General features: G+C 42.5%; 1 protein-coding gene across 2 annotated transcripts in view; it reads left to right on the forward strand.

The window, feature by feature from the left end:
• sesn1 (sestrin 1) overlaps positions 1–12,027 on the forward strand; it is a 56,593-nt gene that overhangs the window by 42,789 nt on the left and 1,777 nt on the right. Inside the window, exons 1-8 of one of the 2 annotated variants that reach the window (XM_042390229.1) lie at positions 8,661–8,919; positions 9,749–9,814; positions 9,923–10,123; positions 10,242–10,424; positions 10,702–10,938; positions 11,171–11,425; positions 11,511–11,701; positions 11,806–11,950. In XM_042390229.1, coding sequence (XP_042246163.1) covers positions 8,773–8,919; positions 9,749–9,814; positions 9,923–10,123; positions 10,242–10,424; positions 10,702–10,938; positions 11,171–11,425; positions 11,511–11,701; positions 11,806–11,950 — 1,425 coding nt within the window. In that variant the 5' untranslated portion in view covers positions 8,661–8,772. Of the gene's footprint in view, positions 1–8,660; positions 8,920–9,748; positions 9,815–9,922; positions 10,124–10,241; positions 10,425–10,701; positions 10,939–11,170; positions 11,426–11,510; positions 11,702–11,805; positions 11,951–12,027 lie in introns of those variants that run through there. The other variant, XM_042390228.1, reaches the window with a different exon arrangement.

The raw sequence follows: 12,027 nt of genomic DNA on the forward strand, positions 1-12,027 counted from the left end.
ATCTCAGTGTTTGTTTGTAATGCTAAAACAAGAAAAGCATTCAAATGAAACTATAAATGAACAACCTTCAGATTTGAAAAGCAATGAGTTAGTGATTAATGTTATGTTGTCATCACAGTAACATAATCAGTGTATGCTACGCTGGACAGAAGCCAATCTTATCTCCTAATTATATCTGACACTTGAAAGTTAGTGAGATATTTAAACTGGACTCGAGTCCACAGGGGGAATGATACAGGGGATTTTCAGGCGTTGAGTTTGTTCTTTTCTCTGTCCCGCAGGCCTGTAATAGATTAACCACAGTGCAAATATGACCAACACTAGCTGTGGCATGAGACAGAGGACAACACACACACACACACACACACACACACACACATGCACGCTGCAGGCACACTTCTGTCAGGGTTACGAGGTCCAAGGGGAGTTTGTAAAACTCAAGAACCAGCATACAAATAAACCTTACACATGTATTTAAGCATTAAAGATGCAAACTCGTAATAATATTTCTAAATGTGTAGACTGAATATCATGTTAATATAAAATGATGTAGATCATCGAGTAAAGGTCCTTTTATCATATTTAAATATCATATTAGCAGCTAATAATGAGAAAAAAGCTGTTATACTCAGCTTTAATTAAATCCTATACAATTTTATTATTTTTTAGGGTTTTTAAAAAATCATTTTTGACTTTTCTTTATCCATGAGACACGTGAGTGAGGTCGGATGGATGGACATATTTTAGGCTCAGAATATTATGTGCCTAGGTAAGCATTTTCTATATTTCTCCAATGTTGTTTTGGACAGTAGAAACTCATGATCTCATGTCATGTGCTTGTGTTTTCATATTTGAGGAACTGGCTGGGTATACTCTCAAGAGGACAGCATGCATGTACATGCACTATGAATTTTTGTATGTTTCTACTTGTCCCTGTGTGTTTTGCACACATTGAGTCTGCTGGCTCCACTGTGTATATTTTCTGCACCTCATCTTGGACAGTTGTTTGAAGTTGAACTTGTAGTGCAAAAAACCCCTAAATGGGTCATCTGAGAGAAACAAAGATTAAGAGGAAGACAAAGAAAGGGCTGTGGTTATACCCTTTATACAGCTATAATCTGTAGACTACAGTCTGGTAGTAGTCCAGTGATTCCTGCTAAGTGGGGATTTTGGATGTTGAATGTGTATTTTTAGAAATAGTTTGCCCAGGTGAGTAAAACTAGTTTCTAAAACTAGTTTCAACCGTGTTTTTCAGTCATCCGTCTCACACGTGTCCAATGGAACAGATACACTTCTAATTTAATCAACACAGCTGTCTCCACAGGCCTCGTAATGGCTCGCAGTTCACTTCGTGCAAATTTCATGGCAGTCCATCCAGCAGTTGTTGAAACCATGAATGTGTTCACCAAAATTTGTGCCAATTCATCTCGTAGATGTTGAAATATTTCATTGCCAAAGTGAAAACTTTGACCTTCTGGTGGCTCTAGAGTCAAAGTCAGGATCACCAAAGCTTGCAAAATTTCTCCCCTGGGGACCATGAACGTCTTTACAAAACTTCATAGGAACCCATCCAATAGTTATTGAGATATTTCAGTTAAGACTAAACCGACCAACTCAAGAGCCATGCCGCTATCATGGCTGAAAATTGCAAAAAAACAGGTGGAGCCCATATTTTTCTCACATGTTCATACATTATATCAACAAAAAAAGTCACAGTAACATGTTTATGAGCCTCACCTTAATACCTGCACTGAAAATAATATGTACATGTATACATACAGCATATAAATATGTCCACAAATCACCAGGAGTGTAGATGTTGTAGGATATATGCAACTATAACTTCATGTGAAAGTTCAGTCATATAATGACAGGAAACGACTCAATCCCATTATCTTATATAGAAGTCAGAGGATTTCGAAGTCACTCTTGGTAAATAGAAATAAATAGAATAGAAATAAACCCGATTTCGGCCATTTACAAAGGCAGTGGAAATATTAATAAAATACCATATTTCTCTCTTTCTTTTTCTCTCTTCTGGCTCTGCTCTATAATGTCATACAAAGTATCAAGGACGTAAAATAATCTCTGTAAAGACTGGAAATGTTGAGTCCGTGACGAAGAGTGAAGAGGACAGAGACCAAAGAGATCGAGTTTCCACCTAATCAAACAGACATTTCATAAACGATTAAACATTAATGGGGCAGTCGCCGTGACGTTGCACTCAAATGAGTTTCAGCCAGCCATTTTGTTCTGCCATTCAGTACCGGGGCCCATTGCCTATTAATGAAGTAATAGGACACGGCCAAAATGGTTCTGAGGGCAACAATTAGGCCATATCACTTCCTCCCTCCCTTAAAATGCGGCGGTATCACATCTCATGTCCAACTTGGCAATCAAAATACAGTCTGGTGAAGGTTACAGATTTAGAGGATAGATAGTGGAAAAAGAGAAGGGCAGAAGTGAAACCGGCATGAGCAACAGACAGAAGTAAAGATGAGTGCAATTGTTTTTTAACCTTTGCTGTAGCCCTTATGATGTGTAACATCAGACTTTATCAGCGTCTGTTTTTGTCTGCTGTCTAAGCTGGTATACCTCACACTGGATCACTGCTATCAGGACTGTCAGCCCTTCTTGTTCTGTTATATAAAACAGGTTCAGTGACTCCCTTGTTTTCTGTGAGCAGCTACATGGAAATGATAAAACTCTTTGATAAAAACTCTCTTGGCTCAAAGGCTCGTCAAGCTTTTATTACCTTTGATTTAGTGGCTCATGCTTTGAACTTGTTATGAACTTGTTATTTACCGTTTTTTTTTTATTATTTTTTTTTTTTTAGTGAATCATCACCTTTCTGTATTCTCTCAGAAACAGGTTAAGGGTCGGCTCCTTTGTGCTGGGTGTACAGTGCCCATTAAGAATTATAGGGTGATGATCAACAACGTTTTGGCCGGGTTCCCAGTGAGATGAGTCATTTTCGCTCAGTCAGCAGAGCAGAGGTCTTGAGAGAGAGAGAGAGAGAGAGAGAGAGAGAGAGAGTGTGTGAGAGAGAGGGGGAGAGAGAGAGAGAGAGAGAGAGAGAGAGAGAGAGGGGGAGAGGAACAGCTGCGCATGCCAGGAGGCACACAGCAGCGTCACATCAGAGGGGTTGTTTTCTTTGGGGTTGTTGGTGTCCCGATGCTGATATAAGGTCAGCTTTGTTAGTCCCATGCTTATGGACAACATGAGTAGTAGAGATAAGCTTGCCCTACATTTCACCATGCATTTCTTCAGTATATGAAACATTTGCTACGATACTTTGGAAGAGTTTTGTCTTTTGAACTTTTAGCAGCACCCTTCTGGACTCCTCATGTTATCTCCCATGTTTCCCATTGATAAAGTTAATGAAGGAGGGGCAGTCAAAGGACAGTAGGGGGTTGTCATTAATGAAGGAGAGAGAATACAAAGAGAGAAGAGGAAAGGTGTAGCAAAATGGAGAGTTTCTCATTGATTTGTGGTTGCTGCCTGTGTCATATTGGGCTAAAGATAGCAGGGGAGGGTTTGGTATTTTCTGTTTTTCTATGCGATCTTTTCTCTTGGAGCCTGTTGTATTGTGACAGCTGCCCTCTGCCTGTTAGAATAACATCCCCGGGAACTCACTCTTCCTCACGTGCACACAGAGGTTGCAGGCCAACGCCTTTTCCCCTGGATTGCAGCCTGCAGTACATATAGATTATTTAGGGAATCGTGTATATGCATGTTTATGCCTGACTGTATAAAGTCATAAAAGAGAAGTCGTCTTTTGTCCCAGATACCTCTTCCCCCTCCATCGTTTCTCTTTTCCGTGTGCTCCCTGAGGTCTCTACAGTTCCGCTGCGTTTCATGGAATCCAGGGAACGCTGCTTCCTCCCAGTGTTGGTGTACGCTGGTCCAGGACCCACTGGTCTGGGGGGCACGCCTCTCCTCTCAGGAAAGCCGGCGCTTGACGAGACCGCTCTACTCTGATAGCCTGCCAGAATACACACAGATCAGACAAGAGACGACTGGGAAAAAAGGAGAAGAAAAGGGACCAAGAGTTGCTCAAAGAGGGCCAAAAGGCAACCCTGGTCCAGTTAATTCCCACACTGATCCAATCTTTGCTCACAAGTCTTAACATCAAATGAAAATTATGGTGAAAAGAACGTCAAGCCTCATGTCTGACTCAGAAATAAGCTGATGATGGTTCTCACAACTTAGCGCCACTTTTACTGCTCTGTAACATGAGTGAAAAGTGTGCAGGTTGCATCCAGCAGGACAGGTAAGGGTTAACCCTCCAGTCGGCTCAGTAAATGCTCAGTGATAGATGAACAGGCTCGAACCTAGAGCAGTGTTTGAAGAGTGGGGAGGGGGATACCCTCTGAGTCTGCAGTTTTCTCTCTTTGACTGCGTACAAGTTAAAAACTATCCTCATATCTGCAGATGTGTAGTATTTAAACGTATTGATTCAGTCTCATGCTGTTAAAAACAGTTTACGCATGTTTCAAAGTGATCTGTTTACATGGAAAAAAGTCTTGTTGTTTTTCCACAGAGGAGAGTTTCTGTTGTGAGCCTCTGGGCTCAGCTGAACCATATGGTTTTGTGTTTGCTGTGAAGTTAGGAGACAATTGTATTTCCACTTTTTTTGTCAAACTCAAACAAATAAAAATTACAAGTGGACAAACACAGCAGTAAACAGAATTACTTTCTATGAAACAGACCAGATTAAGTTGTTCAGTGAACTTCATACCTCGGCAGAACTTTTTTTTTTTTCTGTTTTCCTTTTCTTTTTTTCAGAGAAACAAGAGAGGGAGAGAGAGAGAGCAGAGAAGATTGGTTCCTGTAACTGTGATCTGCCCTGTGATTGGTGGAAGCCTGTTGCTAGGCTTATGTCAGTGTTCGAGAGTTTTCTGCTTCCTCTCTTCTGCGCACTGATAGGTCAGGTTTGAACTGGTCTGGTGGACTTCTGCCACTTGTTGAACATCCCCACAGTTTTTGCGGTTCCCTCGTCTCACTGCCTGAGAAAACACAGCAGCCACAGCGCTGAGACACATATGTGCAGAGTTTACGCCTGGCATGGCTTCCTCTCTCTGTTTTTTAATCTTATTAACTTTTATCATCCCCTTTATTGGTTGAAGACTGTTGTTAATTCTGCTCCTCACTTGTAAATGAAAAACGACTGTTTTTGTGAGCATTTGAGAAAGTAGCTGCCATACTTTTTTACTTATAAAAAGTTTAGTGAACTAATTCTTGACAGTAGACAGTTAGATCTTAATGAATCAATTTGCTTTAAAGCTCGAGTTGTAATCATTCTATAACGTTTCAGAGTAACATCATAACTCTTGTTTCTATGTTATGTACAGTATCTGTTTACTAGTGCACTTCACCAACTCTTAAATTTGTCAGTGCAAAGTCACTAGTCTCACTTTTATCTCTGACAGGTATTTCACATTTTGTTTTAGAGTGATACTCACACTGTAGACACGAATAACAGCAGTAATAAGTTTGTAGTTTGCTCCTTCATGGTGGCAAGTTTTCACTGGAAAGTCTGATCAGACACTCAGATGTTTTTACACTGTTACTCCCTGCTTCCTCTTCCACAAAACGTGTCTGATGCTCACATGTGCAAAGTATGAATTATTTTTCTAAGGCAATAGGCACAACAAGAACATTCACAACATTTTTAAAGATTCACAGTTTCAGGTGGGTGTGTTGGATGTGATTTAGTCACACTGTAAGTTTAAGAAGCTTGTTTCTGTTCCTCAGTGTAACTTATGAAAATGCACCTAACACTTAAAGGTTCATGTGGAAACAGTGTTTGATTAACTATGTATGAGCAGGGTGTGTCCATTGTTCAGGCCTTTCTTTCATCAGATCACTATCTGATGATATGCACACTGCTAAAACAAATCTGAGATGATTCTTGTTGTTTCCAGGAGACTTTCCCTCCGTCATAACTAATCTTCCTGATCTGAAGCTCTGTATGCAGGTGGCCCATAACATGCACGCATGTTTTGTACATACACATTCACACACAGTTTCACCTCCAGTGTGGCTTAGTGGTTAAAATGGCTATCCCAAACTTAAAAAAAAGGCCACTTGTTTATCCCCCACAACAGCTACATGTCTCTGTAGTCATGTATAAGTTTAAATAAGTAACAGAACCCCACCATGTTCACAAAAAGCATGTTAGAAGTGTTTAATTTGAGCTTTGGATAATTTCCTCATTTAGTTTTGCCATTCAAGATGTGTCTGTGATGCCACATTACTCAACTGAGACACCTAAAAATGAACCTTCCCCGAGACACCTGCAGTGTGTTTTTATGTCACAATGTGATCTTATGGAAGTCTTGCAGATGGTAATAGAAGTCACACATAACATTACAAAGTCTAAAGTCTAATATTTTCTTGTGCCCAACTGTCTGAACACCAGAGTCATAAAATCAAGTGTTCAGACAAGTTCAACATGCTTACCTGAAGCTAGAGAGACTGACACAAGATGTTTAGTTTGACAACAAAATGTAACACAGTGTCTACTTAATAGCTTTTTTCTGGAGCAAATATAATACTACGTGGATGTTTTCATGAGGAGTCTGTCCATTATGCACGCTACTTATGAATCCATGTGACTTGTGTACAACATCTGGTTTGCATGTGCATAATTCAGCTCTGGTAAGCAGCTACAAACATGCAACAAGGTAAGGTAATCTCAGCCTCAGTCACTCTGGGAAGGAGCATATATGCCTGAATCACTGAAACACACACACACACACACACACACACAGACACTCCTGATGTGAGTACAGTCAAGCCCCACAGAGCAGTCAGTGCGTGCACTCTGACAATAGTGTTTGGCCCCGTCCGCGAGGCCGGACCCCCGAGCCTAAGCGCTTTTATGTGAAAAGGTTTGGTGTGTCGTAAGCCCCTAACGCTGACCAACCTCTTCTGCAGCTTTGCTGAGCCATGGGGCTCCCGGCAGCTCTGGGAGTGCTGACTCCAGCCCTGGGAACATGTTTACCGCTGCCGTGCACCCCACCCTGTGGCATCAGGAGAGGGACCGGGTTAGGGTGGGGTGGGGATAGGGGGCGATTGGCTCGATCCACACAATGAACCTGCTGAATACTGTGCTATCCAGCTATCAGTGCTGGGGACTTGCAGTCTGTTGCCAAACTGGCCCGGGAAGGCTCTTGATCGAAGTGCACAGGGGCAGACTTGTCCTTTGTTCGCTCTCCTCATTATACCAAATTTAACTTGTTTATCCGGTTTTTATTAGGTATCCCTTCACAGTTCAACACTTCACAGACTTAGAAGTTGTTGCTGCTAGGATGAACTGAAACAAGGATAGTATTTCACAAAAAGTATGACTTTTTTTCCTGAACAATCAAAACTATTATGCAGTTTTCTCCCCGTAAAAATGAAATCTCAGAAAAGAATAGTCTTTTCTGTTTTGCTTGGTTAAAAACATGTTATTTTGAAAACTCACACAGAAACATGACACACAGATGTCCATGTGTGTCTGTGCACGCACAAGCCAATATGGGGATGCTTTTGTAATGTGGTTGCTCGCAATTTACAGAGGAAACAACATTTGACTTGCATGTGCCACTACGAGAAAACTGTTTAACTGTTGTTTAGCAGAACTTTCAAAGACAAATGGACCATTTCTAGTGCAAATCTATTCCACTGGAGACATGTCTGAATGAAATAAGGTGGATGTTATACTGTAATATAAATTTTGCAGCATGTGGAGTTGTTTTCGAGACATTTCATCTGATATAATTCTGAGTAATTATTGACTTTCAAACCGCCACGGTGTGATAAACCAGTTATACACTGTCCCAGCGAGCGTGTTATTGTCAAACTGGGATAAACAAAGCCATAAGAGCTGCCTTCCTTATCTCTGCTTCCTCCTGGCTTTTAAAGGAGTCTTTCAGCCGGGGCTGATTGGTGGAGGAATGACATTATCTGTGGTCTGATAGGCTGCGGTGCAAAACCACTAACTGAATGGCTGTTGTTGTTGCAGCAGGTCCTGCAGCTATCCATCTCGCTGTGCGCTGATGCTGATCTTTGCACAGCGGACCTCTACCTTCTTCTGCAGCTCAACAAGAAGAGCAGGGGCTCAGTTTACCCCCTCACCCCCCCAATGCAGCAAGAAGCAAATAGTGGGACTTGCTGCTGCATGCTAAAGCTGGCTTTATGTTGTTGTTGTCTTCACTGAATGCACATTACGCAGATGGACACACAGATAACACAATCATACCTTTTTTTTTCTAACTGTGGTGGAGAAAACTATTTCTCCTATACTTGTCACTCCATATTAAATAATTGATTTAAGTATTGATTAGGCTGATTGGAGACGAAAATCAATCAGCAATCACCTTGAATCGATTGCTGTCATTATTTAGCATACAGAGTGCAATGCATAACAGTAAATTCAATCATGATAAACGGCAGCAGGGAACAAAAGAAGGAGAGAGAAGTGATGATGTTTTCCTTAAGGGGGATTGTTCTTTCAGCTCACGTTTAGGACCCCCCTCTCTCCTCACGCTTAGCGCCGCCCTACCTGCTCCTCCCGCCGCTATTGGCTGCGGGGAGGCTGTTTTCGCCACCTGATTGGCCGCTGGGCACGTCAATCAAGCGAGGCTCGTCTTATTTACCGAATGTATGAGCGAGAGAGGACGGTATTCTGCTGTAGGGCTGCAACAGCTGACTACTGAGCACTTTACCCAGTGCCTCAAGGAACAAAGAGAGGAGGAAACAGCCATCCAGCATACGTTTTAAATGTTTTATTCCCCTGAAATAATTAAAGTGCAGCGAGGACACGAGATGAGGCACGCGGTCGCACCGGCTGAAAACGTGGAAAATAATTCTTTTGCAGTGACAGACCTGTTAAAGATATGTACCCATTGTGAACGGCTAAGCAAAAAGGTAAGAGAAAGAAAAAAACCTTCAGGAGCGAATAACAGTCGTTCAAAATGCGCGAAATTTGAGGATTCAATCTGTTTTTATTCTGAAAATCGTGTCACCTTATTTAAGTTTTCAGGCGACCTTTTTTCCTTTGAGTAAATAAGCTGCAGTGCAGTCTTTTGTCCGGGCTTGTTTACGACAGAGAAGAGTTTGTGGTCATCGGAGAAGAAAACGTTTCTGCGTTTTATTCCTTTCTTAATTTTCAGTTTTAAAGAAGTCGATACGTTAAAGTCATATTTAAGGGCATGTTTTTAAGCCAGTGTCATTTTTGAATAATTTACATTTCCTGGTCATTCATTCATTGTGCGCAGAAAGCCCCTCAGTGTCCGCTGGTAGACATGTCTCGACAAGCAGCTGAAAGTTACAGGACAAAGTAGAGTCAATGTTAAGGTTTCTATCGTGTCTTTATTTTGCATCATGACATAGGGTCGCCCTGTGTGTGTGTGTGTGTGTTTGGTTTACTCCTTAACTGTGACAGTGAGAGGTTTTAATCATGGAATAATACACAAGTTTACTGTGAAACTGCAAAGTCCAGCAGAGAAAAACACAAATTGCATTTGTATTGTAATTTTCTTATTTTTTTTCCTTTTCCTTTTTCTTTCTTTTACCTTAGCGAATAAGAATCCGTCAGGTTTACTGATGACAAACAAAGCAACTCTGATTTCTTTATATTGGTGACGCAACACAGTGACAGTAGAAATGAGAAGTGATGGTCGAAAGCAAACCGTGAAGCCTCTCTGTTTTCCTTTCGTATTAAAAGTGCATGTTTTTCTCTCTTTTTGTTTTGTAGGACTTGGGAGTGAGAATACCAAGACCTCTAGGTAACGGACCAAGCAGATTTATCCCTGAAAAAGAGGTACGACACAGACTGCGATTCTGCTAAATATTTAACACTTTTATCTCTGTTACAAATATGAAGTTGATTTTTTTTTTTTGCATTTTTTTGATCATTTTTTTCTGTTAGATTCTTCACGTCAGTAAAGTGGACGCCAGGACACAGTCGATATTTGAGGATGCATTTGCAGCCCTCGGTCGCCTTGACAACATTTCCCTAGTCATGGGCTTCCACCCGCAGTACCTGGAGAGTTTTCTGCGGACGCAGCACTACCTGCTGCAGATGGATGGACCCTTGTCTTTGCACTACCGACACTACATCGGCATCATGGTACAGTCACGTTCATCCTCCGTGAATTCAAATCAAATCCATTTCTCTATTTATGTCAAATTCTGAAGTATCTTGTGGTTAACGCTCTTTTTTTCTTTTTTTCCCTCTGATGCTGCAGGCGGCAGCTAGACACCAGTGTTCCTATTTGGTCAACCTGCACGTGAACGACTTCCTCCAGGTCGGGGGAGATCCGAAGTGGCTCAACGGCCTGGACAAAGCCCCGCAGAAGCTGCAGCAGCTCGGCGAGCTCAACAAAATCTTGGCCCACCGACCCTGGCTCCTCACCAAGGAACACATCGAGGTGAGGGGACGGGCATGATCTGGAGGGTGGATTTGGACATTAGGTCTTATGTAACAGGCTGAGATCATGGGTAGGGGCTGCAGCTGTATAACTTGGAAGGTGTAGCGAAGCAGAGCTGAAGGGTGATGGGGGTTGAGACTTGAAAACAAAAGGAGACAATAAATTGGACTAGAAGACTAAAAACATATTTTCCCACCTCCTTAAACGTCGCTGATATTGAAGTCATTATTTGGCTTCTCTTACCAAGAGTCTAAAGTTTTTTTGTTATTTTTTCCAGTGCCTTCTGAAGGCCGAGGAACACAGCTGGTCACTGGCAGAGCTCATTCACGCCGTGGTCCTCCTCACACACTACCACTCCCTCGCCTCGTTCACCTTCGGCTGCGGTATCATGCCCGAGATCCACTGCGACGGCGGACACACTTTCAGACCTCCCTCCCTCAGCCAGTACTGCGTCTGTGACATTGCCAACGGCAACGGTCACGCTAATCACCACGACGATCCACTTGGCGACCATGTGAGTGTGTGCAGAGAGATGAAATTGAGAGAGAGTGAAGGTTTTCTTACCAGCATGTGAAACTTAATTCCAAGCAGCAGGAATAATCCTAAAATGCTGAGAAATTGGTAGCAGCTGAGCGAAGATGTCTCATATTCCTCTTTTGGCCGATGGAGATTAGACCACAAAACTGTGATTTGTGCTTTTCTATGACTCCCTTTCCTAACCGTGGATGTGCTCTGTTGATCCACAGGAGATGTGTGGCGAGGTGGAGGTGCTGATGGAGCGCATGAAGCAGCTGCAGGAGTGCCGTGACGACGAAGAGGCCAGCCAAGAGGAGATGGCCACTCGCTTTGAGAGGGAGAAGACGGAGAGTATGTTGGTGGTCACAGCGGAGGACGAGGAGTGCGTCCCCTCCAGAGACATCTCCCGACACTTTGAGGACCCCAGCTACGGCTACAAGGACTTCTCCAGGAGGGGCGAGCACGTGCCCACCTTCAGAGTACAGGTAGAGATCAGATACAGTTTATGAAGTGAGTGCAGACTTTATACGATGAGGATGGTCATTAACTTGTTGTTTGTAATGTCTCCAGGACTACAGCTGGGAGGACCACGGCTTCTCTCTGGTCAACAGACTGTATCCTGACGTCGGGCAGATGCTGGACGAGAAGTTCCAAATGGCCTACAACCTGACCTACAACACCATGGCAACACACAAGGATGTGGACACCAGCATGCTGCGCAGGGCCATCTGGAACTACATCCATTGCATGTTCGGCATCAGGTCAGTCGCTGGATAATGTGACTTTAATTTTGCAGTGTCCGCTATACTCAGTCGGCATTGTGTCATTCGGTGTTCCTAACATTGTTTTTCTTTGCATTCTTCAGGTATGATGACTACGATTACGGAGAGATAAACCAGCTGCTGGACCGTAGCTTTAAGATCTATATCAAGACCATGGTGTGTAGTCCTGAGAAGACCACCAAACGAATGTATGAGAGTTTCTGGAGGCAGTTTCAGCACTCCGAGAAGGTGAGATCCTGATCCTGAAGATTCTTTTTTTTTTTTTTTTTTTTTTTTTTTTTTTTAAATCGGTTAACTAATGTACA

Source organism: Thunnus maccoyii, chromosome 17, assembly GCF_910596095.1.
Source record: "Thunnus maccoyii chromosome 17, fThuMac1.1, whole genome shotgun sequence".
Lineage (NCBI taxonomy): Eukaryota > Metazoa > Chordata > Actinopteri > Scombriformes > Scombridae > Thunnus > Thunnus maccoyii.